Here is a 27,093-nt window from a genome sequence, read left to right on the forward strand (position 1 = left end):
CTGTCACTCAGGCTACACCCCGTCGACGTCAGAGCTGTGGTCGACGCAGGCTGCCCTGACGTGGCATGCAGACCCGGGATGGGGATAGGCAAATAACAATAAGCGTCTAATGTCCACGGCACATATTTGAGATTTGAGCCCTAAAAATCTAAATTACTATTCTATCATAAACATTTTTATTTACCTTAAGGTGTAATAATCTTTAACAAGGATAAAATATCTTCCTGGTAATATATTGGATTGGCAGGCGACGTGCATGGGATGCTTAAAAATATCCCAATCGAAGATATTTAAACCTCCCTAAAGTTAAATTAGTCCTTTTAAGAGACTTGCACACCAAGTGTCGGCAAAATACGGGATCCTTTCATCCTGAGCATAACAAGGTGTGTTGAGGTGACCCCGGCAACTACATAAAATATCTAATTCCTTTTTTTCATATTCAATTTGCGAAGTCAGTGACCCACACAACCAACCCCACATGGCCAGAAAAGGCAGAGAGACTGTGCATTTAAAAAGCACAGGTAGGACTTCAAGAATACACTGTTTAAACTGGGCCAATCCAAAATTAACAATAATTAATCAGTTATTATGCCATTACTGTTGAGATTTGATTTGATTAAAACTATATTTTATTAGGCCCATGCATTTCAAATATCATTGGTTGAATGACCTTGATTATTGTGTTTCAGACAAATAGAGAGAATATTGCATATTTTATCATTACAAGGTGTATAAATAAAGCCATAGCCTTACTATTTGTGTAAATGAAAGGTAGACTTAATATACTTAATGTACATCTTTATTTTGACAAATTAATACATATACATATTCTATAAATATTTCCAAATACTGTGTATCCGTTAAATTGGATGATGTGGTTTTACATCCAACAGCTTATCACTATGCTGCATGAAACCAGAGGGTTTATCTATGGACAGTGTGCGTGCTCAATGACAGCAGAAAAAACAGCAGGAGGGGAATCGCTATGACGTTTCTTGTCATTGGAGTCAAGCCTGAGCGATCTGCTCCTCATCATCCTTCACCTGGGAAGAAAAACAGGAAAAATACATTCAGAATTGAGACATTTCTATAAACGCTTCAAGCGTTTACATAGAAATGTTAAAAATTATTTAACCTTTGTAGTTAAAAGAAAATAAATTTGAAAACTTTCAAGTGCAGCGATGTCAATCTGTAAAGTCTATGAAGCCACTATCACCATAGGAGGTAACACGTGGTGAATGAGCCTACAGCCCACTGGTGAGAGCTCTTGCATTTGCATTATTATGAAAATGATGACCTCAGTGTCGATGGCGATGCTGTTGGGAACTATCCCATTTAGTTTACAATGGGTTCCACTTATGACCCTTTTTGCATCACTTTACTACGCCATCAGGTGGCAGAATAACGAGTATTTTGAGTTTTTTCAATCTATAGAAAAAGAACAAAAGAACCTGTTCCCTAGCAGGCGTTCAGCCGAGAGACTTGATCAGACCGTCTGAAAGGGGTATCAATGGAGGGTGCTGCCCTCGAACTGACAGCAAAACAACAGGACGGCTCATGCACACACAGGGGAGTGGTCCCATTCAGCCAATGCGAATCTCTTGTGCGTAACTCTTGTGTATAACACGCTGTCTTCAGGGGCTCTGCTGGTTGTCAGGCAGCGCCTTACCCGCTGAAGGCTCTGGGGGAGAGTCTCCACCCAGGTGTTTTGTTTGAGTTACTTTTTTTGGTCCAAATTGATAATTAAACAGTTTGCATTAAAAAAAATTAACTCCAAGATCCAAGTGATGCAAAAATAAAAAACATTGGACAGATGTTATTTGAAAGTGAAGCATTATTTACTCTTGGGTGAGGCGTCTTGCTCAGGGACACCTCGACACTCAGCTAGGAGGAGCCGGGGATCGAACTAGTAACTTTCCAGTTACCAGCCAACCCGCGCTACCGCTTGAGCCACATGCCGCCCCCTGATCAACACATCGTCCAGACGTAGGCACGGACCTGCTCCACCGACTCCACCTCGGGGACGTAGAACTGCAGCATGTTCTGGATGCCGCTCTTCAGGGTGATGATGGAGCTGGGGCAGCTGGTGCAGGAGCCCTGCAGCTTCAGCTTCACGATGCCGTCCTCGAAGCCCATGTACAGGACGTCTCCCCCGTCCTCCTGCACCGTGGGCCTGTTTGAGGTCAAGAGAACGGATAACGTAATGGTATTCAACAGAGTAAGTATGTGTACTGTAACAACGGTGTCTACCGTATTCTAGTGTCCAGGAGTTCTTTGATCAACCCCACTACTTCATCGTCGTCATCCGATGGTGCTGCGGGGGAAAAAGAGGAAAGATTTATTCTTACATTTATTTGGCAGGTTGACCAATCTGTTGGGTTTCATCTCTTAACGCACAGGTCTGGTTTCTTCTGTCCATGGCTGCTGCAGAAAGAGATCATATTTGTGCACTAGCAGTGTTTCCCACACATTGACGAGACTATGGCGGCCCGCCATAGTCTAATTTCAGGCCGCCATAGTCTGCTGCGGTGGCACATGAATTATATTATTATTAAAAAAAAAAAAAAAAAAATTTTTTTTATTTTGCTCAGGCGAAGTTGAAGACATACACCCCCCCCCCCCCCCCCGTCAACAATCGCTACCATAACCCCCCCCCCCCCCCCCCCGTCACAATCGCTCCATACCCCCCCCCCCCCCCCGTCAACAATCGTTCATACCCCCCCCCCCCCCCCCCCCCCGTCAACAATCGTTCCATACCCCCCCCCCCCCCCCCCGGTCAACAATCGCTCCATACCCCCGTACCCCGTCACAATCACAATCGCCCCATACCAGCCCCTTCTCCCCCCCCCCCATAGTCTCCAAAATTTCTGTGGGAAACACTGGCACTAGGAGAGGAGAGAAGGATTAGATCTGCACAGGTACCTGTGTCTGGACTGGGGACGCTGTCCTCGTTGACCACGGGGAGGCCAGTGGTGAAGAAATCCATAATGGCAGCGAATACGTCTGGTTTGATCACCTTCCATTCCACTTCCGCATCAGACTAAGAGGGTGGGAAATAGGTTTGAACCAAACCACCAAAAATACACTTATGGATAAGTTTCATTTTAGTATTTTGGTTCAAAAACCTTTGTTATGGTGATGAAGTCTGGACCCAAGAACACACCTTTGACGCCATCGATTCTGAACAACTGCCTGAACAAAATGAAGAAAGACAGCGGGAAGTTTTAGAATGCTCCTAATGTCCCGAACATGTCTTTGTGACGAAACAGAGTTTGTCTGGTCTGTGTTCCGCTCAGTGAATCTACGTTTAAAGCAGCGGAGGTGATAACACTATTTACCTTCTGGAAACATCCAACATATACAACATGGAAATAAAAATCATTCATCTAATAAGCAAATGTACACATTTGATTACCGTCATTTAATTACATAAATTGTATTTTTAATTAATTTGATTGATTATTCAATTATAATACCTCACCCTTTGTCTTGCCCAAAGCAACAGGACAAATAAACTTTCCCACCACTGTCCCTGAACTACAATAAACCACAGTAGAAAAGACACTGCAAGCATATATCTTGCAGAACAAAATGACGACTAATGACTAAAGACTAAGTAATTATAAATATTTCTAATTAGTTCACTACTGTAGCCCTATTTGTCTCCGCCGGCTAGAGCTAGTGAACTCTATTCCTTGTTTAATTGTTATGTTGAAAGACAAGTTGACCTTACCTGGCAAGGGGGGAGCAGAACGCATCACGGGGTGCAGCAAAATCCATAGTTCCCGCTTCCAGAACCACACGACCCGGTAGAAACTTCAGGCTGTTTGGGTTTGGGGTGTCCTGGGTCTGGACAAACATGGTTCTCCCTGTGAAGAGATGGCAAAGGGAAGATGGAGCATTAGCCACAATACCTGGTACCCTTTCTTTACTGGGAAGCATTGCACTGCACAAGTACTTACCGGGGACAACTGTAAAAGAGGTATTTGGCCATCTGCTTGTGACTCGTGGTTTAGGCCTGTAGGATATCCCGTGAAATCCGGCATTGTGATGTCCTTGATTAATAACCCTAAGAAGTACATCAGAGTTCATCAAGTTCAACCAGCCGCAATAATATTCATATCAATCATGTCATTAGAGGCACGGCACTAACCAACAAAACGTAAATTCTAATGATAAGTTAAGATCATTATAACAGCAAAAAAAAACTTTAAACCTCGAGGGAGGAGCAAAAATACACGCAGTCATGATGACTATGTGTGATGACGACACGTGCTTTGTAGATACAACATCCACGGGACCAGAGCTAGAGGGAATTCTACGTATTAAACCTTTATTCAACCAGGTCAAAGTCACATTGAGATTCAAATCTTATTTTCAAGAGAGACCTGGCCCAGAAGGCATCATCCATACAAAAACCTTAATTTGGGTTTCACACAAACTTGATGCACAAGTTACAATTAAAAATACATGTTTGATAGATTACATCGACACCGAATTAAATAAGGGGACCATTTCCAATACTTCCAAGCCCAGGATCCTGCTGTATCGAGCTCAGGCCTCGTAGGACATCAGTACAATGCAAGTCTTTCTAAAGGTTGCTCAGTGTAAGGTTGCTCCGTTCGAAAGGGCTGCAGATTTAAAAGCTTTTCTCCAATCTCAGTGCGACACGCGGAACAGACGACCGAGAACATTTTGTGAGTGCAGATAATATGTTCTGGTTTCTGAAACGTGTGCGCATCAGGTAGTAGGGGCCCCTCAAATTAGGGTTTTATAAATTAAACCAACACAAGTAGTAGGCATACGTACACAGAGATTGACAATTAGACTCTGCATAAACAGATATGGACAATTATATAATGCATACAAGGTAACTATGACTGAGAAACAACGGACAGCAAACTAGCTCTAAACTAAAACACTAGGGCGATTTCAGTCAATACACATGCACCAGGTCATAATCATATCGATTAGGTCCGAACTGCGTCATCTTATTTAACCCCTAGTGACCGTCATGTAACAGGAGCTGAACGATGACGTTCAGGATTAACTGTTCATTGAGAAGTTAATCATCCCTAAATAAAACACTAAAGCGAACTGAAGAAAGGAGAAAGAAACGCTTACAGACGCGACAGACTGGCAGAGAGACGGAGTCCTGCCCCGAGGTGCCTGCAGGCCGCCATATTTGTTATGGGTGCTGCGGAGAGGAAGTCGTCACGACTCAGGGCGGAAGAGATTCTTTATTTATCTGTAGCATTCTGCGGGAACCCTTGCAGCACCTTGTTTTACACATTTAACATAGTCTAAAATACCATTACATTCATAATGCCGGCGGGGAAGAACTTCAGGAGGAGGAGAGACTCATCTGATGTGGAGGATGAGGAGGATGAAGTGACCCGGGAAGTCAGGTAGTGTGTCTTATTGTGTCTTAACGATAGTTAAACTCGTGGTAATGTTTTGGTCATTGTATTTTTGCTGTTCATGAAAGTCTCAGGTTTGTTTTATAGTATGTAGTTAAAGTTACCTTCTACTTTTCATTAGATCAAAGGTGGAGGAGGCGAAAGAAATACAAAGTCTCCGTAGAAGACAAACTGGGATCAGGTAACTGAAAAGCAGCACAGCAGAACAGGGCATAAAAGTACACATTTAAAACGTGAATATATCACTTAACGTAGGTACAATTTTTTGTTTCAGTCTTGCTGCTTTGCTGGAGGGCGAATTGCTACCGCCGGGGGGAGAGCTTGATGTAATTTATTCCTCTACTTAACAACTCCAACTGGGAATAACGTCACAAATTTCAATAAGGTCCCATTTACAAAAATGTAAATCTATTCCTACAGGATGACCCCTTTAAATTGAAGACCGGTGGGGTTGTGGACATGAAGAAAATGAAAGACAGGAACAGAGACACGTAATTGGCATCTCTATTACTGTGCTTTGGTTACCTAACACACACTAATGCGTTCTCCAGGTGTACTTTATACTGATGTCTGTTTCTGGTCCACTATGAGCACTATGCTGATCAAGGTTCTATTTTCCCAATTCAGAGGAGAAGAGGAGAAGGACCTCAGCCTTGGCTCATCTTTCTCCGCTGAGACCAACAGAAGAGATGAGGATGCAGACATGTACGATTATTAAAGTTCTCTATTTTAATTTCGAGCGTTCATCCATCTCCAATGTAACCATTGGAATCCATCTTTTCTCCCTCAGGATGAAGTACATCGAGACGGAGCTGAAGAAGAAGAAGGGGCTGGTAGAGGCGGTGGAGCAGAAGGTCATCGTGAAGACCGCAGAGGACCTTCTCTACGAGCTTCCAGAGAACATCCGTGTCAACTCTGCCAAGAAGACCGAAGAGATGTTATCCAATCAGATGCTGAGCGGAATCCCTGAAGTGGACCTCGGCATCGAGTATGGAGACACAAGTTTAAAGACAAAACTTGATCTATTGGCCAAGCTCCCTGCAACTGTTTTGCATTAATACTTTTCTATCTTCTTTTCTTTCCCCAAATACGTTTTCAGTGCAAAGATTAAGAACATCATTTTTACGGAAGATGCAAAAGCCAAGTTGATAGCAGAGCAAAGAAACAAGAAGAAAGACCAAGGCACATCATTTGTGCCGACAAACATCGCTGTCAACTACGTTCAACACAACCGCTGTGAGTATTCCTTGTTTGGTTTTGCATTTAGTTACCACTTGGATCCGAAGTGACTGCAGTGAGGAAGAATCATCGAAACGTACAATTAAATCTGTATTGGAGCAACAGCAACCTAAGCCCTTTTAGACTTTACCAGTGATTAAGGGCTACACAAATACAATGTCATTTAATTGAAACAACAATAGTTGCTGCACAAGTAAGTGCTGAAGTACTACAACACAGTGACGGTTCAGATGTCCTTGGACGGTTCCTGATGTTCTATGAAGATTCGGAAGTCTGTTCTAGGTAGAGAGCGTGGCAGCTCGATCCACTGTCTGCCACACTGGAACAGTTCCAGTTGACCTTAATTGACATTGAATAAAAACGTTTTCAAGATGAATGCATTAACCATGTGACTCCCTTTTTCAGTCTATCGCGAAGATCCAAACGCAGCTCAGCGGCACCACAGGCACCACCGCCCAGAGGAGCCCAAAGCGAGACCACTGCGGGTTGGAGACACAGAGAAACCGGGTCCAGAGGGTGAGTCCACGTTGACTTGATTCAGGTTGTTTATAAGCAACAGGACCATTTTTATGAAGAGGGATCAATGCATTGCCCTTCCACACAAAATGTGCAATTTAGAGCACATTATATGAAGAGCTCCCACAGACCTACACTTTCCTTTAAATATTAAATCTAACAACCTTTGTTTTGTGTTAGCGGCCCCATCCCCACCCAACTACCGCAAGCGGCCCAACAACGAGAAGGCGACTGATGACTATCACTATGAGAAGTTTAAGAAGATGAATCGGCGGTACTGATGACTTGGGATGTCCCAACTGTCTTCTGAAGAAGCCCAGCGTATTGATGCACAAGTAAGCCTTTATAAAAGGCCCGATGTAAATACATGTCTTTTAATATTAGTTCCAGTAGATTGCCATTCCTTAGAACAATAACAGTCAAGAATTGTTGAGCTTAACTATTGGTCAAAGATTTTAAACGTGTGTGTGTGTGTTCATATTTGGTATGTTAAATGTGTTTGACCATAGAAACGTGTTTTCTTTAAGGGATCTTCAGTAGTATTGGCAACCTTAAGTTCATTAATTTACATTCTGATGACTTGTAATTATTAAAATGTAAAAGTTTGAATATGAAACAACCAAATCGATTTTTTTATTACTTAGTGTTTTATTACAAAAGCAAACAAACAAGTCAGATTACAAAACTTAATAAAATTGTAAGATTTACCAGATGAATTCTGAATGTGCGTGTGCGTATATTTACTTAAATTCTAAGCTGATTTTTGCAGTGCACTACTAGCTAGTCAGGAGTGCTCAGACAAACTGAGAAAAACGTACTTCAATACCACCAGAAAGATGTTGGTATACAACCAGTAACCTGGTAGGATACCACCTGTGTGGCTGTGTCTTCAGCGCTTCATGGTTTCTCTATGGGGGTGGTCCCGTGTCCATTGAGGTGGTGCTGGGGCTTTGTCTCGTGTGAAGGGGGTCCGTCGTGCTCGTCTCCGTCCCCCTGAGCCGACCCAGGGCCCGTGCCTGGAGAGGCCCAGCTGTCGCGCCGCCGGTAGGCTTCACACAAGGGGAGGTCAGTGGTGTCCGACAGACTGTAGCTTTTAAGAACAGAAACCAATAGGAAGCAGAATCAGCGCAGCACAGAAAGTAAAGCAGACAAGTGTGCCCAGGCAGCAGAGGAAGCACATCGACTTACAGGCACGAATGTATGAAGACAAAGCAAGGGCTGCATAAGCACTGCAAAGGTTAAGTTAAACAAAATGGGGATTGCCGTAGAAAAGCTGAGAAGTAGCAGATAAGAAAACATGTACCCCCTTAAAAAAACAGAGCAATGGAAATGTTGTTGCTGTAGAAACTCTGCAGTACAGCTATACAAGGTGAGGAGTGATTAAGGAAAGCAACTGAATGGCAGGAGGGGAGGGTCAGAGCAGTTGGGGAGCTAGTGAGACAGTAAACGGTTCTGTGTCTTTCAGAGAATAGAAATTAGACGTACTACTGAGAACGTTTTGTCTACTTTATTTCTCAAATGCTTAGGCTCTAGGAAAAGAAATGACCCCAAAAACATTCAACCATATTGGATGGACATGCCTTGCATAGATACAGCTTTGACTCCACTGATAAGGACGGAATCTACAAGAAACAAACAACCTTTTACAGAAGCCCAAGTCTCTAGGCCTCTGAAAAAAGTAAACATGGGTACATGCAATTTTTTTAACTTGATCTCAAATGAATAAAATCAGCTCTGAGCAAGCAATCTATAGCTACCTAACTCAAACTCTACATATGGTGCCATGGTACGTTGTCTAAAAGGCCCTCTTTAAAGAGCAGTAGGTCAAATATTATTGAAAATATTGTTTTGGTTCAGAAGGTGTTAGAAATCCATTTCCCTGTAGAGCAAAATAAAAGCCGAAAACATTCATGCATCTATTCAGCGATTATAGTCACATGGATATACGGGGTAACATTGTTTGCATTCCATGAAATGTGGGTGTGGAGGACTGTCTCAAAAATGCATCCTAGACAATACAATTAGAGACCCACCAAGCTGTGCTATTTTAACCTCACCTTGCTTGAACAGTGTGTAAAGAAATTTTTGATTTAATCTTATGCACGTCAAAGTTGCTGTAGTGACATTCAAATTGATTGATATACTGCAGGGGGCTACTGGTAGCCACACCTTTAATAATTACTTTCAACACTCTACTTTACCAGCTACAGTTACTATGACACACAAAAAAAAACAAGACATTTAACAAAAATAAAAGGCACTTATTTCAGTGACAGTTGACGGTGTATGGTAGACCTAATTGAGATGAGTTTCATGAGGTCTCATGTGACTGACCAGACCCTGAACCAGTCACTCATTCATCGGCCAAGAGGCAGAGACAACACCGTGCTCCAGTGGAGATTTGGGCTCAACTTTTCAAAAGGCTCAGCGGTGAATGGTCAAAGGAAGTGGGATGACATGGCTCTAGGCATGGGACTACAATGCAGCGGGTAGTCTTATTTGTACCTGGAGGAGTAATATTCTTCCTCTAGCTCATAGAGGTCGACAGCGATCTCGTCGCGGAGGGACGTGAGCTTCTTGTCACACTCGTCCTGCAGCGAGCGGAGCTGCTGGTTCTGCAGGGTGATGGCGTCGTTGACTGAAGGGAAGTCGTTCAGGATGAGGAACTGCTTCAGGTCCGAGACTAGCTTCATCAGGGACTCTCCCGCTCGCACCTGAGGAGATAATCAGAATGGTGGTCGGTTTTTTCAGCCACCTCCTCCCCTCTTTAAGTTCTCTTATTGACTGCCAAATGACTATACTCACAATGTTGGCTGCCCTGACATGCATTTCATAATGGTCTTGCTCTCCTTGTGTTGCTCGCGAAACTTGAGTCTCATCTTCTATCTGAAGAAAGGGTGGGAGAATATCAAATAAATAGCTCAAATCTTGAACACGAAACAGGAGAGATACCGAGAGATACGCAAGTAGCCGTTTGTTTACCTTGGCCGTTTTGATAATTTCAGAGAAGTTGTCCACGATGGACCGGACGTCATCCTTCAGCCTCTTGTTGTAGTTCTGAAGAAGCGTCTCCTTGCTCTGGGGGAGGGCTCTCGGAGTAGTCATCTTTTTTTGAATGCACCACTGCGAACGTTGCCTAGAACTAATTTAATTCATAAGTTCACCATTAACGTTTTAATTCCACACAGGAATATCAACTCGGTGTGTAATCTGCAACACACTTAGAAACACATGCGACCACGTATTGACCCTGATTAGGAACGACGTTAGCGTAAAATCGTACTTACCTTCAAATTCATAGGGTAAATCATAAAGTGACTTCAAGATATGCAAAAACGAATGTATACAATGTAGGAATGTTTTTAATACTACTACGCTTTATCCGGTGTTCGGCGGATTCAAGTGTCCGGGTTGAAACGCAGACCAGGCCCGTTTTGGTTCTGCCTCTGTCAGAGATATGCTGAGTCTAGTAATTCTAAATATTTATTAATAAGAATTTATATTTTATCTAACTATCTATTCTTTTATATATTCTGCCACACACGTGAACATATTCAACATATTACAATGGAGGTACACAATGACACCTGGATCCTGTTCATTATGCCTCTTACTTGACCTAAAATGCATAGCTTTATACTTATAATACAATGTTCATAGTGCGCTTATAAATATACAACTTAAAATAACGGGCTTTACCAGGTGTCCGGCTGATTTAAAGGGTCGTGTTGCAACCGCAGAACAGGCACATCTTTGGTTCCGCGTGGCTGTGTCCAGCATAGACATCATATATATATATATGATGTCTATGGTGTCCAGGTATCTAATGTGTATTTTATTCAGGAATAAAATGTAACGTGGCTTCTTGAATTCCGGGAGAAACAGCAGGTAGATATCCTGTACGATGTCGGTGTTGACGGACGTTTATCAACTATTTGTATACCTCTATTCACATGCCTTTGGCTAGCATCTAACTTGATGCAGTAGAATATAGTTTTTAAATGTTATATTTTATTGCGCTTCTTATTTATTGTTTGTTTTTGTGCCTTCCTGCAATATTGCACTTTACTGTAAAGCACTTTGGTCCGGCTAAGCAGTCTGTAAATGCGCTATATAAATAAAATTGACATTCAAGGAATCCCCACAGCCTAAACATTGTATTCAAATGAGCTTAATACAATCAAATGTATTCATTAATAAAAACATAACCAAAAAATTGTCTTTACATTCATTTAATATTTTTTTCAAAAGGCAAGCTTTACAGCATGACTCAATTATTTTAACGAGTGCTAGTTTTCCGCATCTGAACCTGTTGAACCCTCCACACGCATCTTATAACGGACTGATCAAAATACATATAGTATAAACCTCATACAGCAGTGTCATCATCAACACAGTCCAGGCGGTCCGTTACCGTGTGCGGCCTTCATTTGTGCAGGTTGGGTGACAGCTGAATGTTTATAAAAAGATTGTACATTGGAGAAAAAAACATAACAGCCACAGAGAAATCAAAGGATTATACAATACACTTCAGCATACATTTTTTGTTAGTTCCTCTTTTTCTTAAATGTGCTTAAAAGTTGAACTTCAAAATGCCTTGGGATTTTACAAAGCAGGAGGCAATACAATATTGCCATGGTTACGGAGATCCACCAGGAAGGATGCGCCGATACAAGCCTCCACTCAGACACCCCCCAGCCAGACAACATGAGCAGAAGTACCAGCGACTGGTGCTTCAAGCACGAGTGCAGTGGATGAAGCTGTGCTGCTTGAGGACACTACCAGCACAATTAACTGACCCTCATTAAACACTCAATTCAATTGCCCACCAGAAGTTATTGGAGTGAGCACATATTCTGATCTGACGCAGCGGTCCATGATAGCATTGTTGATGGCTTCATGCACGGCAGACAATGCAGTGGTACAAGTATTTGGTTCCGGGAAAAAAAATAATGCGTAAAATGCAGCATTTGATTTGGAAGGCCAACGTAAAAAGGCACCTGTGATATAGCATACATTATGTTTCCATTGCAGAGGCAACATACCACATGCTGGAGGAGCAAATTCTGAGCGATGGATGGATAGAATGCAAACCTGTGTGTTAGTTGAGCTGTCTGGTGTTTGAATAAGGCTGGCCGGTGATGTTGATTACTTGATACAGTACACATAAGAAAAGGGGTGGATTTCAGTTGCACAGCCGAAGAACTAACTTTTTGTATCATAATACATCATAGTCATTGCTAATGGAAACTACCGGTCTGCTCTACTGCTCAGCAGTTTGTGAAGTATATTTAGCCAACAAAAATATTTTTAGAGAATTTGAGGATGTAATTTCAGAATGCCTTTTTTAAGGCATTTGAATGCTTGAAACGCCAAACATAAGTGTAAATGATACGAAAAACAGAGATTGGTGTTAAGAAAACAAAGTGCTTTTTTTTTTACACTTCTTGAACATCTTTGAGAACATACAATCGTGAGTCTCAGCCACGCAGGGCCGTTCACTTTGGAGTTACTAAGGAGCAGAAGGGATCCCTCAGGCGAGTCTACAGTTTCACAGTAAAGCTCAGGTGTTAAGGAAATACAACTGCAGATCATTAATGGATAAGAAAACAGTGAGGTAGGCAGGAATACAAATATGTGGCTACCTTGTCCTCTGCGAGTGCGTACCGAAAGATTAAAAGATATGCTAAAAAATAAGAAAAAAGAAACTGATGAATTTCTTATACTTCTGCAGCATTCAAGTTTAGTGACAGCCTCGTACAATCGGACCAAATATAAGACGCTGCTGGTTTGCGGAACAGCCTCATCTCATACAACATGCCATAAAGCCCCCTCGCTGTGTGCCTGTAGAGTAGTGTGCATGATTTAGCCACTCACTTGTTTACTGCTCTGTGTGTGTGTGTGTGTGTGTGTGTGTGTGTGTGTGTGTGTGTGTGTGTGTGTGTGTGTGTGTGTGTGTGTGTGTGTGTGTGTGTGTGTGTGTGTGTGTGTGTGTGTGTGTGTGTGTGTGTGTGTGTGTGTGTGTGTCTTTCTCTCTCTGTCTGTGTGTGTGTGTCTGTGTGAATTTATGCGAGTGTGTGTCATTCAGGGCTTCTCCTGAGGAGCTTTGAGGTGGAAAGGTGCCGAGACGAAGGGGTCCAGGGCGGGGGCCGGCTCCGAGGTCCAGGAGTGCGCCGCTGCCCCCACTGGCACCGAGCCCACCGCCGCCTGCTGGCTCACGCTGGAGACCACCCGTTGTGCGGCCACAGGCTGCTGGGGCGACGGCCCCTCAAAGTGCCGCGAATACTTAGCCAGCGCCTGCGGTCGGAATGGCTGCGGCGCCACCTGCCCCAGGCCCCCCTGGGGGTCCTCCTTCCTCTTCCCGAAGGGGGCCTGAGAGAACACATCGGGGGAGGGCTCGCCGGCGGCGCCATGGACGTTGGCGAGCGGGAACGGAGCGTTGGCGAACACATCCGCCACCTCGTCCTGCGCGAACTGAAACGGTGCTTTGGAGAAGACGTCCGGAGCCTCCAGCTCGCCGAGGGGCCGGGGCGGGGCTAGGGCGTGGTTGCTGGCCGAGGGGTCCGCCGGAAGAGGTTTGTGGAAGGCGGCGGGCGGCGGCGGCGGCTGTTGGGCCTGAGATGCGTTGGAGTGTACGGCGGGCCGGGCCTGGAAGCCGGGCTCCTGGTCCTCCTCCTCCTCAGAGTCCAGCAGCAGAGGTCTGGAGCCGCTGCTGTCCAGGGCCGTCAGGTCCCCCTCCAGGGGGTCCGCCGCGCCCAGCGGCTCCTCAGCCCCGCTGGCCGTCTCCCTGGCATCCTCCTCCCCTTCCTCTTCTTCTTCTTCTTCATCGTCGTCTTCTTCGTCGCTGGAGTGATCACAGTCTGAGGCTTCGGGAGAGGGCCCCTCTTGCGGCCCCCCGCTCAGTGCTCCCCTGCTGAGCTCCATGGAGCCAGTGCCGTCTCCCTGCAGTTCTGCAGCAGAAAACAGAGAGAAGGGTCTTTAAGGAACAGTCAATATATCCATCCCAAGAATCAGCATCACATACAGCAGGACCCCCTCAGACTACATGGATCTGGGTCCCAGATGCACAGTCTCTCTGAGCACTACACTTGCCAATGATGACACATAGAACATTTAGCTGGTATCCTTTCGGTATTCATGAGTCAGCAGCACACAGAAAAGCTGAACACAAAACAGACACGGCTAGCTCTATACTTGACACATGACACAGCACAGACAACACCGACCATCTCTAGCCCTGCAACATTGTGACCTTGTTTCCACCAACAAACTAAAAACACAAAAACAACATCCTCTATGGACAAATCACTGAAGCCATCATGGTAAACAACACAGACGACCGCTGCACTGAAGTGTGTGTGTGTGTGTGTGTGTGTGTGTGTGTGTGTGTGTGTGTGTGTGTGTGTGTGTGTGTGTGTGTGTGTGTGTGTGTGTGTGTGTGGTGGGGTCAGCAGGTCAGGCAGTGATTGGGGCTCTGCAGAGGGGGCTGGCCGCTGGGAAATCAGGAATTTGGAAACAAGGAGCGGAAAGCTCTCACTGTGATGCCAGGAGTGATAGGGGACAGACGGGTCAACATGGAGCAGCGGAGAGAGAGGGAGGGAGAGAGAGCAATCTTACCTCAGAAACGTTGACAACGGGTGTTAACTGGCAGCTAGGGGAAGGTCATTAGTGGCACAAATCAAAGTGAAATACCCTCATGTCCTCTTCCCTCAACGGTCTTCCTATTGATTAATGTATGCGATTGAAAGGGTCCGTGTACCTTAAAAGGCCAGTAGCCCGATGCAGACCACATGATTAGACTCCAAAGTTACGCAGTGTATTTAAATGACAAACTATCTCACCTAATATTGCTATTGGCATTCCTCCTCAAACAGGAGAAAGTCTAGAGCCCTGCATGATTTCTGCGCTGAGCCGCGTCATAGGGTGAAAATATGTGCAGGTTATTAAGCAGCAGATTAGTATAGTGCAGTAGAGACCAAGCAGTCAAAACTGTTTCTTTGGACAAGAAACAAAAAGTTGAGAGATGTTTGCATAAGACAGCCTTTTAGTCTTTTAAGATTTGCACACACTTTTGAAAACAAAATGTTTAGAAAGTATTTCATGCAAGAAGCTTCTATCTGCAGTAGGAAGAAGAAGGAAAAAACAAGCACTAAAAGAGGCCCACGTTCAATTGCACACATTTACAAGTTTTATTCAACGTCCCTCTTTTGGAGGCTTCCATACCCCCCTCAATTCATAAAAATATAAGTACACACTGGATAACAACTTTGCTTTCTATGGACATTTTACTGCCATAATCACATCAAACAATTTGATAAAACTTAAGATATTATACCGGTTACTGTTTTAACGCAACCGACACATCCGTTTGTACAACAACAAGGGTACAACTACACTGGTAAGGCTAGATCTCTACTGGAACAGCACAGGGCCCAAGAGTAACATTGAGCTTCATTTCAAATTGCATAGGTTAGCTACACTGAAACCGGTAAATGACTCGACTTGACAACATCAGTTGGGTTTTGGGGTAATCACCCTTTTTTAGTTAAACCACAATTGATCTGGAGATATTTATTGACACGTGACTATTGACTAACCATTGAACTTAAGAGGAACAGGTCATCTTTTATATTGCATAAACAGGTCTGAACTTCAGCATAGCTTCTGCTCCTCGTTTAAAGTGATTTGTTTAAAAGCGATGCAGAGCACCACTGCCTAATAAGGGCGCGGCTTACTGGAACCTTAACGTCAGGAGCTGGTTCAAGGGTGCTGGCATTTAAGGGATTGGATTGGAGTCATGCAATACTGTGTGTATGAAGACCGGCTCACCTGGAGCCAGAGAGTTCAAGAGGTGAGAGCGATGACAGAGATATCAGGAGAAAGGTCCGTCATAAGCTCTGTTTGGTGGTGTTAGGCCTTTGTGTGTTTGTGTTTATATGTGTGTATGCTTGATGGGGGGGGGGGGGGGGGAGGACTGCTATTTATTAGGCATCAACCCAACGGAAAGATTACACAGACATTGTTGCCCCTACAGATCATCATGTCTACAAACAAAGCAGTACTAGCACAATTCAAGACACGTCAACATAGAAATACGAATTAAAAAAAAAAGTTAAGAAGGGAGCACACCCTCTTTGTAATCATAAATACAGCATCATAGAGAATATACAGAAATCAAACTGTCTTTAATATGTTATCATGAATGATATACGTTGCATTGTCCCTCACTTCATACATTCATTCTCAAGCACTATCAACAGTCTCATTTGTTCATCTGTGAATGACAAATGAAAAGCCTTTATATCTATATATGTTTGAACCATTGGGGGGGGGGATTGAACGACCTGCGGTCCTATGTACAGTGTGTTAATGTTCCGCCTGCTGATGCAGGAGGACCCAGAAAACATGAGGCTAAGAGCAATGGAGCGGATAGATGTCTGCTGGGCAGAGGATCCAGAGCCAGGCTCCCCTGGACTCTGGGGGAACCCCCTCCAGTAACGCCACCGTATTCACATAGAATAAGGAGGCGTTTTGGAACTGAATGCATGAAACCGAATCTGCCCCATCACAACTGCAATGACCCGTGTGCTTCGGCGAGGCCTTTTGATTGGTTAACCAGGTGATATGAGAACCAATCAAAAAGGTGCACTGTGAATGGAGTCATACCAGGAATCGCTGTGCCAGGCAGTCCGCGATAACCAGACATACTGTAACTTACAACACAGGCACACAAACACAGAGGAGCTCAGGTAAACCAAACCCAATGGAAATCTACTTGGCCAATGGAGGGAAGCCGCACCGCACTAGGCATCACACTGCAAATAAATAAGACATTCTGCTCACCTCAATCGACAACACACATCAAACGATCAGACCAAAATCTAGATAGGACATTGATACCTCAGAAGTTTCACCACCTTGTCACCCTAATAACTACACCTGTTTGCGCTCTGCTGGGCTAGAACTGCCAGAGAGTCCAGCATCGTGATATGAAGAAGAACGGCCCAATCAGCCAAACCAAAGCAAGGCAGTGCATGAGTGGCGACTAGTGACTAATGACTTGTTGTAGCATGCGCTGGAGTTCATGCTTTTGGGGAGTATGGACTGCATTGGCCAAAGCAAGACGGCAACACCAGACTACCAAAGATCCTCTACCTCACCGGTTTCCTTCTGTTCAATGCTTATGTCGTAGTTTAAACAGACAATGATAAGCATGTCCAGGTTCATGATGAAGGGCAGGTTTAAAACGATACACCAGCCTGAATCGTCACATCATGTTAGCTAGATCTACCCAACGTTGTTGAGAATAGGATGCTTATGTTAGCAATAGTCATTTGAAAAGTAAAAATATATGTAAAATATTTGATAAATACATTTGATAAATGCAGAAAAGTTTGCTCAGGGTTTGCATAGGCACAGGCACATTTTAAAGTGATTGAAACCATAAATCTGTGATTTACTTCTAAATATGTTATTGAGGTGCATCAAGAAGTGCAGTAGGCATCAGAAAGATTATCCATTATAATCTCACCTGATTTCAGTCCATCGACTGCCTTCTATTCCTTCAAGCCGATTCAATGAGGAGTCAATTTAGACTCCTAGCTACGTAGCCAAGCACGTGACTAATAACCTCCCCTCACAACACAGGGAAGGGGGGGGGGGGGGGGGGTGAGACCCGCACCTACAAGCTAGTTTTTACAACACTGAGTTTATTACCGACTTTGAGATGTACATTAGCCTGCGGGCCGATTTATATTATATTTCAACTCATACGGTTTAGCCGGGAAAAGGCAGGAAGTGACATCCGCGCACAAATAAGGAACATCCGTTTGTTCAGAATTTTTAATTTGTACATTTAATGTGAATATTATCCTCTCCCTTTGTTTTTGAGCATTCATGATTATAACCAACATTTGTGCATCATTTTTATGGTCTTATCCCAACAAGCTGGCCGTTCATTTCCCTTTCGGCCAAAGGGGTCAAGAGAAGGTACTGATTCTCACACAGAGTACTCTTACATCTTCCTGACAATGTATTCGGTAGTTGTGTAGTGGATCCCTCTGATATGTTGTGGTTATTTTTTAGGTCCTGTTTTCCATCACCTTAAACGTTGTGCGAGGCCTGCCCTGATATTATTGTCCTTACACTGCATCCTCCAGGCCTACATCATGGATGCTCAGAGCTTCAGTGCCAAAGGGTTTCACAAGTCCTCAAGGGGTTCACTGCTCTCCCTCCAGGACTCTGATGGGTGGCCTGACATCGGCTTGGTGGGACAAAGCTTTGACAAACATTGCGAATGCCCCTGGCAACCAGGAACATGCATACAGCTGGGGGGGGGGGGGGTCCCTTGCAGTGCACTGGGTGAGGGATGCGGATGGCAGTGTCAGCAAAGCATGATGAGAGACAATGATGCTGCCGGGCAGGACAACAGCGTGGGATTCTAACGGGGACAAAGTGACGAGGGGGTGCAGTCCCGGTGTGGGTGTGGGCGGGAGAGCAGCCATCCCGGATGGTCAGACAAGCACAGACTGAGCCGAGGTAAAACAAAGGTTTAACCGAACCCACACAAAGATGGCTCCTCAGGTTTCATCGGGTAAGGTGCTACAATAAGTGCCTCTACTTCCCTCCTCCTCCTCCCCCCTCTGCCCCTGCCCCCACGTTACGGTTTCACCCCCCCCCCCCCCCCCCTTGACCTTGCCCTCCCCTACCCCCTCCCTAGAGGTCGATGAGCTGGTCCACCAGCAGAAGGGAGCGGGTCAAGGTGGGGATGCTGGACTCTGAGCTCCCACTGTTGCTGCGCGAGTGACCACCTGGAATGTGTTGAGAGAGGCGAGAGACAGATGGACAGAGAGGAGCAGAGATGGAAATGGGAGCGAGAGAGACAGATGGATAGAGAGGAGCAGAGATGGAGATGGAGGCGGGAGCGAGAGAGACAGATGGACAGAAAGGAGCAGAGATGGAGATGTGGATGGGAGAGCCATTGGACAGTCAGAGTGACGGTGACAGACCGGCCAAAGAATAAGAAGTATTAATGTGAAGCGCATGGAGGACGGAGGGGTGGCGATGGGGAGGGGTGACATGGTGCGGTGACGTACATGGGAAAACAAGGCAGGGGACGAAGAGAGAGAGAGAGAGAGAGAGGGAGAGGGAGAGAGAGAGAGAGAAAGGCAGAGGGTAAGCTGGGGTTATTGATTAACAGCAGCATCAATAAAGGGAATGTTAAGAGAAAGGGTTCTTAAGTTTGACTCGTCTAACTTTGGAAGGTCCCCGTTCAGCCCCACATGTTGGAGCACTACAGACCACTCCAGATCTAACCAGGGGGGACCCCCTGGGACCACCCAGGTCAAGTAAGGGTCAAGTAATGGACATGATGGGGGAGGCGGCTCAGAGGGTGAGGCTGGATGGGATGGGAGGCCATAACACCACTGCGCATTCAACCAGGAGAGTCTGCAAGGGAGGGGCTTCTGCTCATGAGGGAGGGCGTCCCTAAGCGGTTGGGGGGGGGCTGACCACGTAGGTCCGGGCCGGGCCTTACCTTGGTTGGGGGTTTTGGAGAGGAGGACGGGGATGGGGTCAAACTCGTCCTCGGGTGCCTTTTCCCCAGAGTCTAGGGGGCGGAGCGGCAGGCGGAGGCGACGGAGGAACGGGGGGAGAAGGTTAATGCAGCCCGAAGAGGAAGTAAACAAGCCCATGAGAAAAGCAGGACCCGAAAGAGGTTGAAGAAGTAAGGCCCAGACAACTACAGCCATGCGCTGGTGTGGTTTGACCCCCATGTAAAGGTCAGACTAGGCTCCTCCAACACAACTCAAGCCTCCGTTTAAAGCAGCAGTATGGCGTTTGTTCAGAACTAAGGGGAGGGAGGTGCAGAGAAAGGTCAAAGGTCTTACCAGAAGGTGCCGCTGCCTGACCGGGGGTCAGCGCTACGGAGACCAGGTCGTCCAGACAGGAGACGGCACCAGGGGGAGGGGCGCAGGAGGGGAGGGAGAGAGCAGAGAGAGCCGGGGCCCCGGGAGTGGAGTTGAGGGAGAGGAGGTCACAGCCCAGCAGAGAGTCCTCCACAACCAAGGCGTCTGAGAGGTAGAAGGACAGAGACACCAGCCACATCAGAGACACCAGCAACAGAGGCACCAGCAGAGACACCAGCAACAGAGGCACCAGCAGAGACACCAGCCACATCAGAGACACCAGCAGAGACACCAGCCACAGATACAGAGACACCACCAGAGACAGAGACACCAGCCACATCAGAGACACCAGCCACATCAGAGACACCAGCAACAGAGGCACCAGCAGAGACACCAGCCACAGATACAGAGACACCACCAGAGACAGAGACACCAGCCACATCAGAGACACCAGCAACAGAGACACCACCAGAGACAGAGACACCAGCCACATCAGAGACACCAGCAACAGAGGCACCAGCAGAGACGCCAGCAACACCAGCGGAGACACCAGCCACAGATACAGAGACACCACCAGAGACAGCGACACCAGCCACATCAGCTCTCTACTTCCTTGTGTTTGTAAAAATAAAGCCCCAATTGCACAACTATCTAGTTTGGACGGATATAAACTAGTTGTTGCGAGTGAGATGTATGCTAAAGGATGGCCCAGATGGTTCTAAAAGATTCCAAGGCATTGGAATCCAAGCTCCAGCTGACACTGATCCCATCTATAGTGTCAGGTAGCAAGCTACGGTTGGGTCCCGTAGGTTTATTAAAAATAATGAATGAAGTCAAGAGTCCGGGAGAAAGACGAGAGACACCAATCAAAACAAGGATGGGAGAGACTGCCACTCACAACAAGGATGGGAGAGACAGCCACTCACAACAAGGATGGGAGAGACAGCCTCTCACAACAAGGATGGGAGAGACTGCCTCTCACAACAAGGATGGGAGAGACAGCCTCTCACAACAAGGATGGGAGAGACAGCCACTCACAACAAGGATGGGAGAGACAGCCTCTCACAACAAGGATGGGAGAGACAGCCACTCACAACAAGGATGGGAGAGACAGCCCCTCACAACAAGGATGGGAGAGACAGCCACTCACAACAAGGATGGGAGAGACAGCCACTCACAACCAGGATGGGAGAGACAGCCCCTCACAACAAGGATGGGAGAGACAGCCCCTCACAACAAGGATGGGAGAGACAGCCACTCACAACAAGGATGGGAGAGACAGCCACTCACAACAAGGATGGGAGAGACAGCCCCTCACAACAAGGATGGGAGAGACAGCCCCTCACAACAAGGATGGGAGAGACAGCCCCTCACAACAAGGATGGGAGAGACAGCCACTCACAACAAGGATGGGAGAGACAGCCACTCACAACAAGGATGGGAGAGACAGCCACTCACAACAAGGATGGGAGAGACAGCCACTCACAACAAGGATGGGAGAGACAGCCACTCACAACAAGGATGGGAGAGACAGCCACTCACAACCAGGATGGGAGAGACTGCCACTCACAACAAGGATGGGAGAGACTGCCACTCACAACAAGGATGGGAGAGACAGCCCCTCACAACAAGGATGGGAGAGACTGCCACTCACAACAAGGATGGGAGAGACAGCCACTCACAACAAGGATGGGAGAGACAGCCTCTCACAACAAGGATGTGAGGCAACCAAGGACAAAAAGGGAGACAGGATAACCAATGGCAACGATGCTCTGACCCATGGGTTATTTTTTGTATGTACAAAAGACCGGACAGAGGGCGCTAATTAGCCCTGGCTAGAGACCCAACACGTAGAGCACTGGTCATGTTTCAAACCCGGGATAAGGCTTTCTGCATCTTCCCTGACTGACCAAAGAATAAATCCAATGTAGTTTAAACCAATGGCCACGATGGGAAAGACGCCAGCAATGACCATAATGGGAGTCATGCACTAACCAATGGGAGCCATGCACTGACAAAGAGGAGAAATAAATTGACCAATGGGAGACAGGCACTGACAAAGAAGAGACCACGGCTTCCTTATCTTTTGAGGCCACTCACCAGGCAGGCTGAGGGAGCCCAGGTCCATGTGGGCAGCGTGTCGCGGGGGCTCCAGACCTGGGATCAGGGAGTCCACACACACCTCGGTCTTTGCTGCACAATAACCAAGAAAACCAATAGAGAAAAAAGATCAAATGACTTCAGGACTGCTTAACAGGAGCGTGGAGGCCAGAGGGGGCAACAAGTGTTCGGACATTTGTACTCTGAGACAATAGGGTGGAAGGAAGGAACAAGGAACCAGGGACTCAGGGGAAGGCACGGCAAGGGGAAGAGGAGGAGGAGAACGAGGGGGAGAACAAGGAGAAGGAGAACGAGGAGGAGGAGAATGAGGAGGTGGAGAAAAAGGAGGTTGAAACATGGAGGAGGAGAAAGAGGAGGAGAACAAGGAGGAGGAGAATAAGGAGAAGGAAACAAGGAGGAGGATAAAGAGGAGAACAAGAAGGAGAACAAGGAGGAGAACAAGGAGGAGGAGCAGAGAGCCTGTACCAGTCGAGCTGGAGCTCTGGGTGCAGGTGCTGAAGGGGTCAGCGAGGGCTAACAGGTCAGGGAACAGGAGAGAAGTCTCGGGGGTCTGCAGCCCCTCGATCAGCTTCCCTGGGAGGGTTTCAGAGAGCGGAGGAGAAGGGGAGTGAAAGACGCACATGTTGGTATAAAAAAGACAAAGGAGAAGGAGAGAAAGACTGACTGATAGATGGACAGATCAGGGAGGAGTTTAGTGCAAGGAGCCGAAGAAGAAAGACAGCAGAGAACATCTTTACTGAAGGTTACATTTAGGCCCTGTCCACACTCACCCGGGTAAATCTACAAACGCATAAATATTTATCTGTTTAGCCCTTCCGTCCACATTAAAACTGGGAATTCCGACACTGAAAACGATGCTTTAAAAAACGATCGCTGAGGTGAATAAATGTGAAAACGCTGGGTTCGCGTTGTAGTGTGGTCAGGGTAGACGGAGGCTTTCAGAAACGATGACGTTCGGTTGCCATGACGCCGTCACAAGCTTGCGCTCGAGACCGAGACGCTCAACAAAAAATGGCAGGTAGAATGGAAATGATGATTTCTCTGTTCAATGTATACTCATGTATCTTCAGTTACAACTCGACATACTATCTCATACATATTCGTTACTCCAACGCCGAAGGCGAGCGCTGTACTTGCTCTGCTTAAGCAATGGGAAAAAACCACATAGACGCCAGTTCAAACCGTAGGCCAACTTGGACCGGCATTTCAAAAGAAAAAAAACTCGCCTTTGTACTTTGGCTTGAGCCATATTTTTGCTTGTGAGGGAAAATTATTAGCCAAATGATCAACTGCAATTATCACAGCTGATCGCGCGCCTGTAATATAAACAGAGAGGCGTGGCGGGAGTCAGGTAACCATGACAATAACTGTTTATCAAAATCATTTCAGTGTGGAACATGGATGCAAAACATTCCGAAAACAATATGAAAACGATAGTGTGGACGGAGATTGTTTTCATGCAAATGTGCGTTTTATATTTACCCGGGTTAGTGTGGACAGGGCCTTAGTCTTAATAATTGGGGGCTTTCCTTAAAAGGATATTCAAAACATAAATCATTTGCCAATCTAGAAGGATCCACATGGCATCACACCAGCCGACAGCAAATGACAGAAAAATGTAGTCTTCAAAGCTCAAAAGTAAATGCTCACTCTAAGGGTTAGGTAGGGACAGCAAGCTATCTGAATCAGTTGATCTGTTTGCCAATCAAACGCATCACATTCCTTATGGAGCATCCGACAGCTCGTTAGTGGGAATGGGCTTGAGTCCATGTAGCTTGATAACAACGCATTTCATCCTCCCCAAATCGAACACATCCAGAACAGATTGTACAATCTGTTTCATGCCGGACTAACAACCGCAGTTAAAAAGGAACCCCATTAGTCATGATTAAGATGGTTACTGAAATAAGGAAGTGATCTTCCTCCATCATGGGTAAATATTCCCCAGCTTAACATCCATGTCTCTACACAAAGGCTGCAAGGACAGTTTAGTTTAGACTTTGCATTCCACATCACCGATATACGACCAGACTCCCAGAACTCCCGAGTCCGCGCACAGAGCAGAGCGTTAGCTGTGGTTCTGATCAGTAGGTTAGGGGACAACCAGGGCCATGCAGCTGACCAGGAGGTCACGGCTCCGTCCATACTTACAGGTGAGGGCTATAAAGGAAACATTGGCCAGCGTGTGGGGGTCAGAACATGGTGCAGCAGATGGGATGCTCTGTCCCATTTACTACAGGAGAGAGGTGATCACACACAGCCAGTCAAAGTAATGAATTAGTATCAAGGCAACTATAAAAATCCCTTCCTGCCGTGGGTGTCTTTATGCTACTCTGCTGTAGAGGTAAAAGTGGTTGTCCTTGCCGTTTGCTAGGGCTAAAGAATGACCATGGTCTTTCTGTATCTGCTGCAAATGTCTGGAGGCCATGGTTTCACTGAGTGGACCTGAGTGCCGGAGACGGCTTAGTTCAGATCAGATTAACTGCACCCTGCTTATGCAACCGCCGCCACGTTTATCCTCTCCGTCTCAAACTGCACACATGCTGGCTGCCATCGCAGAACCGTCCCGAACAAACAGCACAAACAGGGGACAGCAGCTCGTGGGACAATCAAATGACAGAATCAACAAAGGCGGGCAGGGTGTGGTGAAAAAGTGATGCAAACCTTAACCTCTCCTTTTGGTGCTGGAAAGCAGGCCAAGCCCTACAGGAAAGCAGTCACGCTAACAAAGAATAGTTTGTCCGTGATGTTACCAGGCAACCGCAGGTACACTGATCTGCGGCTGTGAGGCAACCTAGCCTTGGCTACTGCCTCTCCTCAGAGATTGACAAGGAAGCAGTGTCATGCCGTTTCAACCAGATGAACAAACAGAACCACATCAAATCATGCCCTCTGGAGTAAACAGCAGTACCCAATTGACTTAGGACAGCAGTGTGGTCAGCCTGCATTGTGGGGAGGCACTGGAGCACTAGAGCAAGCATGGCTGATCATGCAGTGGTGTGCAAATTACCTGTGGTGTCTGACAGCTGGAGGGCATTAAACGGGTTGGGGACACTCACTAATGCCGCCCCTGCATCCAACCCCAGCGTGTCAGCTGCCCTTTCAGCTGCAAGCCACACCCACACAGGGGGAGGGAGGAGAGAGAGAGGAGAGCTGGGCCGTGAGGGTAGTGGGAGAGGCAGCACAGTAACAGGCAGGTCACGGTGTAGACCGATATATCGTGTCCTGGACTTTATCTTGTGAACAGTAATTGACACAGACACGATTTGAAAGCTGCAGACACCAGAATAAAGCCGCACGCATAATGGACATCAGAAAAGCAGCCGGAGGGAGGGTGAAATGACAAGTAGTACATAAACAATAACAGAGGCCTACCAGGAAAGGCCTGCAGGCCTGTGATGAGGTCTTCACTGGAGCCTGTGATCCTCTCCCCGTGTTCAGCTGCAAAAAAAAAAAAGGGATGCATCACGTGACACCCTGACCGCCATGTGGCCCACGCCGCCGCCCCGCGTCCCGGCAGAGGTCTCACCGTCGCCCAGCTTGGCGAAGTCCTTGTTGAGCAGCTCCTCCGCCGTGAGCTTGGAGAAGTTGTCGTCTCCGAAGGGGTTCCAGGTGGGCTGGGGGGCGCCGGCAGCGGCCGGGGGGGCGCCGGGCTCCCCGGCCTGGTACACACTCTGCTGGGAGGAGCACGGGGACCCGGACGGCGTGGTGCTGGCGGACCTACAGAACGAACGAACACACACACACACACACACACACACACACACACACACACACACACACACACACACACACACACACACACACACACACACACACACACACACACACACACACACACACACACACACACACACACACACACACACACACACACACACACACGAGGGGTAGGGCCAGATCAGAGGTCCATCTGGGTTCAACCAGCCCTCATTAAGGCCAGATGAGAGCGTGTGCAGCTAAACGTGGCTCTGAATGTCCCCCGTTGTCCCTGGGACCGGCTCTCCCGCCAGTGAAAGGAGCTCTTTTTTTTTTTTTAACATCCCTCCCCAGGGTCCGCCCGGCATGAATGGACGGTCTATGGGCCTGCAGGGCCATGAATGGACAGTGGAGCCTCAGAGGCGGGTCCCGCTCACTTGGACTTGTTGAGGCTGGCCTCGGCCGCCGCGGCGTGCAGCAGCTGGGTGGACTTGCTGACCGGCACGCCGAACACGGCGCTGTGCGTCACGTCGCTGAGGATGCGCCGGTGGCCGCCCTTGGCCGCCATCTTTGGAGACGAGGGGGGGGTCAGAGAGCCCACCTTGTGGAACGTACGGCCGCCCGCCTGCAGGGGGGGGGAAGGAGGAGCACAACAGGGGAGAGGTGAGGAGAAGGGCGGGCGAAGCGCTGACCATCCAGGCGGTTTGGGAAGCATGAGGTCACGGAAAAGGCTGCTCAGCACGGAGGAAAGGGTTAATGAAGTTCCTGCGAAAATCCGAGAAGCCCAGAAGAAATAAACCCGGAATGACAAATGAGCGTGAAGAGGAACCGACGGACAGCGAGATGCGCCAGACAGAGACAAAGAGCTGCTAACCAATCACCTCGAAAACTAAGAAGGAAAGTAACGCCACTCGTTCTGATGGATGGACGTACATCTAGCGGAGTTAGTTAGAGCATCAAAGGGCGTGATTAGGGTTCGTCTGAATGCTGCAAGGACCTCCCTGATTCCAAGACAGGCAGTAAATCATCAACGAAGAAGGACGACCCTACGCACAGTAGACACGGAGCTGCACAAAATCAACTGCAGGCCAACCGGGTAGTGAATGAGAGCCTGACTTAATTCTGGCAGAAGCAGGCGACCACAGGTCCCAGACACCGAGGGGGGGGGGGGGCGAGAGAGAGGCGGTCGGGGC

The 27,093-nt window shown here is 47.0% G+C and overlaps 4 protein-coding genes across 5 annotated transcripts in view; 1 reads left to right on the plus strand and 3 right to left on the minus strand.

Annotated features, from left to right (window-relative positions):
- Positions 1 to 775: 775 nt before the first annotated feature.
- nfu1 (NFU1 iron-sulfur cluster scaffold homolog (S. cerevisiae)) lies at positions 776 to 5,234 on the minus strand. Its single transcript, XM_056591557.1, has 8 exons — positions 5,125 to 5,234; positions 3,963 to 4,069; positions 3,734 to 3,869; positions 3,126 to 3,192; positions 2,923 to 3,040; positions 2,251 to 2,314; positions 1,999 to 2,173; positions 776 to 1,043 (listed from the first exon to the last, which is right to left on the minus strand). The coding sequence occupies exons 1-8, from the start codon at positions 5,181 to 5,183 to the stop codon at positions 1,008 to 1,010; spliced, it is 762 nt and encodes a 253-aa protein (XP_056447532.1). The 5' UTR covers positions 5,184 to 5,234; the 3' UTR covers positions 776 to 1,007.
- On the plus strand, positions 5,135 to 7,899 carry c6h9orf78 (chromosome 6 C9orf78 homolog). The gene is made up of 9 exons (XM_056591555.1): positions 5,135 to 5,408; positions 5,542 to 5,601; positions 5,695 to 5,746; positions 5,841 to 5,911; positions 6,048 to 6,125; positions 6,211 to 6,408; positions 6,520 to 6,656; positions 7,065 to 7,175; positions 7,356 to 7,899. Exons 1-9 carry the CDS (start codon positions 5,326 to 5,328, stop codon positions 7,454 to 7,456), a joined length of 891 nt encoding a protein of 296 aa, XP_056447530.1. The 5' UTR covers positions 5,135 to 5,325; the 3' UTR covers positions 7,457 to 7,899.
- med22 (mediator complex subunit 22) lies at positions 7,808 to 10,844 on the minus strand. Of its 2 annotated transcripts, XM_056591558.1 has the most exons (5): positions 10,463 to 10,844; positions 10,158 to 10,317; positions 9,981 to 10,061; positions 9,681 to 9,889; positions 7,808 to 8,265 (listed from the first exon to the last, which is right to left on the minus strand). In XM_056591558.1, exons 2-5 carry the CDS (start codon positions 10,278 to 10,280, stop codon positions 8,073 to 8,075), a joined length of 606 nt encoding a protein of 201 aa, XP_056447533.1. In that variant the 5' UTR covers positions 10,281 to 10,317; positions 10,463 to 10,844; the 3' UTR covers positions 7,808 to 8,072. The 2 variants fall into 2 exon arrangements, with proteins under 2 accessions (XP_056447533.1, XP_056447534.1); XM_056591559.1 differs by lacking the exon at positions 7,808 to 8,265 and having other exon boundaries at positions 8,284 to 9,889; positions 10,463 to 10,837.
- Positions 10,845 to 11,017: 173 nt separating this feature from the next.
- The window catches only part of LOC130384362 (AP2-associated protein kinase 1-like), a 31,969-nt gene continuing 15,893 nt past the window's right edge, over positions 11,018 to 27,093 (minus strand). Inside the window, exons 14-22 of the mRNA XM_056592488.1 lie at positions 26,338 to 26,525; positions 25,731 to 25,921; positions 25,577 to 25,642; positions 25,212 to 25,307; positions 22,667 to 22,774; positions 22,181 to 22,273; positions 20,063 to 20,245; positions 19,711 to 19,782; positions 11,018 to 14,125 (exon numbers count right to left, since the gene is read on the minus strand). Of these exons, the coding sequence (XP_056448463.1) occupies positions 13,260 to 14,125; positions 19,711 to 19,782; positions 20,063 to 20,245; positions 22,181 to 22,273; positions 22,667 to 22,774; positions 25,212 to 25,307; positions 25,577 to 25,642; positions 25,731 to 25,921; positions 26,338 to 26,525 (1,863 nt within the window). The 3' untranslated portion in view covers positions 11,018 to 13,259. The remainder of the gene's footprint in view (positions 14,126 to 19,710; positions 19,783 to 20,062; positions 20,246 to 22,180; positions 22,274 to 22,666; positions 22,775 to 25,211; positions 25,308 to 25,576; positions 25,643 to 25,730; positions 25,922 to 26,337; positions 26,526 to 27,093) is intronic.

The sequence above is a fragment of the Gadus chalcogrammus genome, chromosome 6, assembly GCF_026213295.1.
Source record: "Gadus chalcogrammus isolate NIFS_2021 chromosome 6, NIFS_Gcha_1.0, whole genome shotgun sequence".
NCBI lineage: Eukaryota > Metazoa > Chordata > Actinopteri > Gadiformes > Gadidae > Gadus > Gadus chalcogrammus.

What these genes read in the sequence shown, in the direction of transcription:
- nfu1 (XM_056591557.1), bottom strand. Translation starts at nt 5,183, where the DNA reads ATGGCGGCCTGCAGGCACCTCGGGGCAGGACTCCGTCTCTCTGCCAGT. An exon ending in TTCTGCTCCCCCCTTGCCAG is followed by an intron (nt 3,193 to 3,733) that starts GTAAGGTCAACT and finishes CATTTTGTTCAG; the next exon opens with GCAGTTGTTCAGAATCGATG. An exon ending in CTCCTGGACACTAGAATACG is followed by an intron (nt 2,174 to 2,250) that starts GTAGACACCGTT and finishes GACCTCAAACAG; the next exon opens with GCCCACGGTGCAGGAGGACG.
- c6h9orf78 (XM_056591555.1), top strand. Translation starts at nt 5,326, where the DNA reads ATGCCGGCGGGGAAGAACTTCAGGAGGAGGAGAGACTCATCTGATGTG. An exon ending in GAAGTGACCCGGGAAGTCAG is followed by an intron (nt 5,409 to 5,541) that starts GTAGTGTGTCTT and finishes ACTTTTCATTAG; the next exon opens with ATCAAAGGTGGAGGAGGCGA. An exon ending in CTACGTTCAACACAACCGCT is followed by an intron (nt 6,657 to 7,064) that starts GTGAGTATTCCT and finishes TCCCTTTTTCAG; the next exon opens with TCTATCGCGAAGATCCAAAC.
- med22 (XM_056591558.1), bottom strand. Translation starts at nt 10,280, where the DNA reads ATGACTACTCCGAGAGCCCTCCCCCAGAGCAAGGAGACGCTTCTTCAG. An exon ending in AAATTATCAAAACGGCCAAG is followed by an intron (nt 10,062 to 10,157) that starts GTAAACAAACGG and finishes CCCTTTCTTCAG; the next exon opens with ATAGAAGATGAGACTCAAGT. An exon ending in ATGTCAGGGCAGCCAACATT is followed by an intron (nt 9,890 to 9,980) that starts GTGAGTATAGTC and finishes TTATCTCCTCAG; the next exon opens with GTGCGAGCGGGAGAGTCCCT.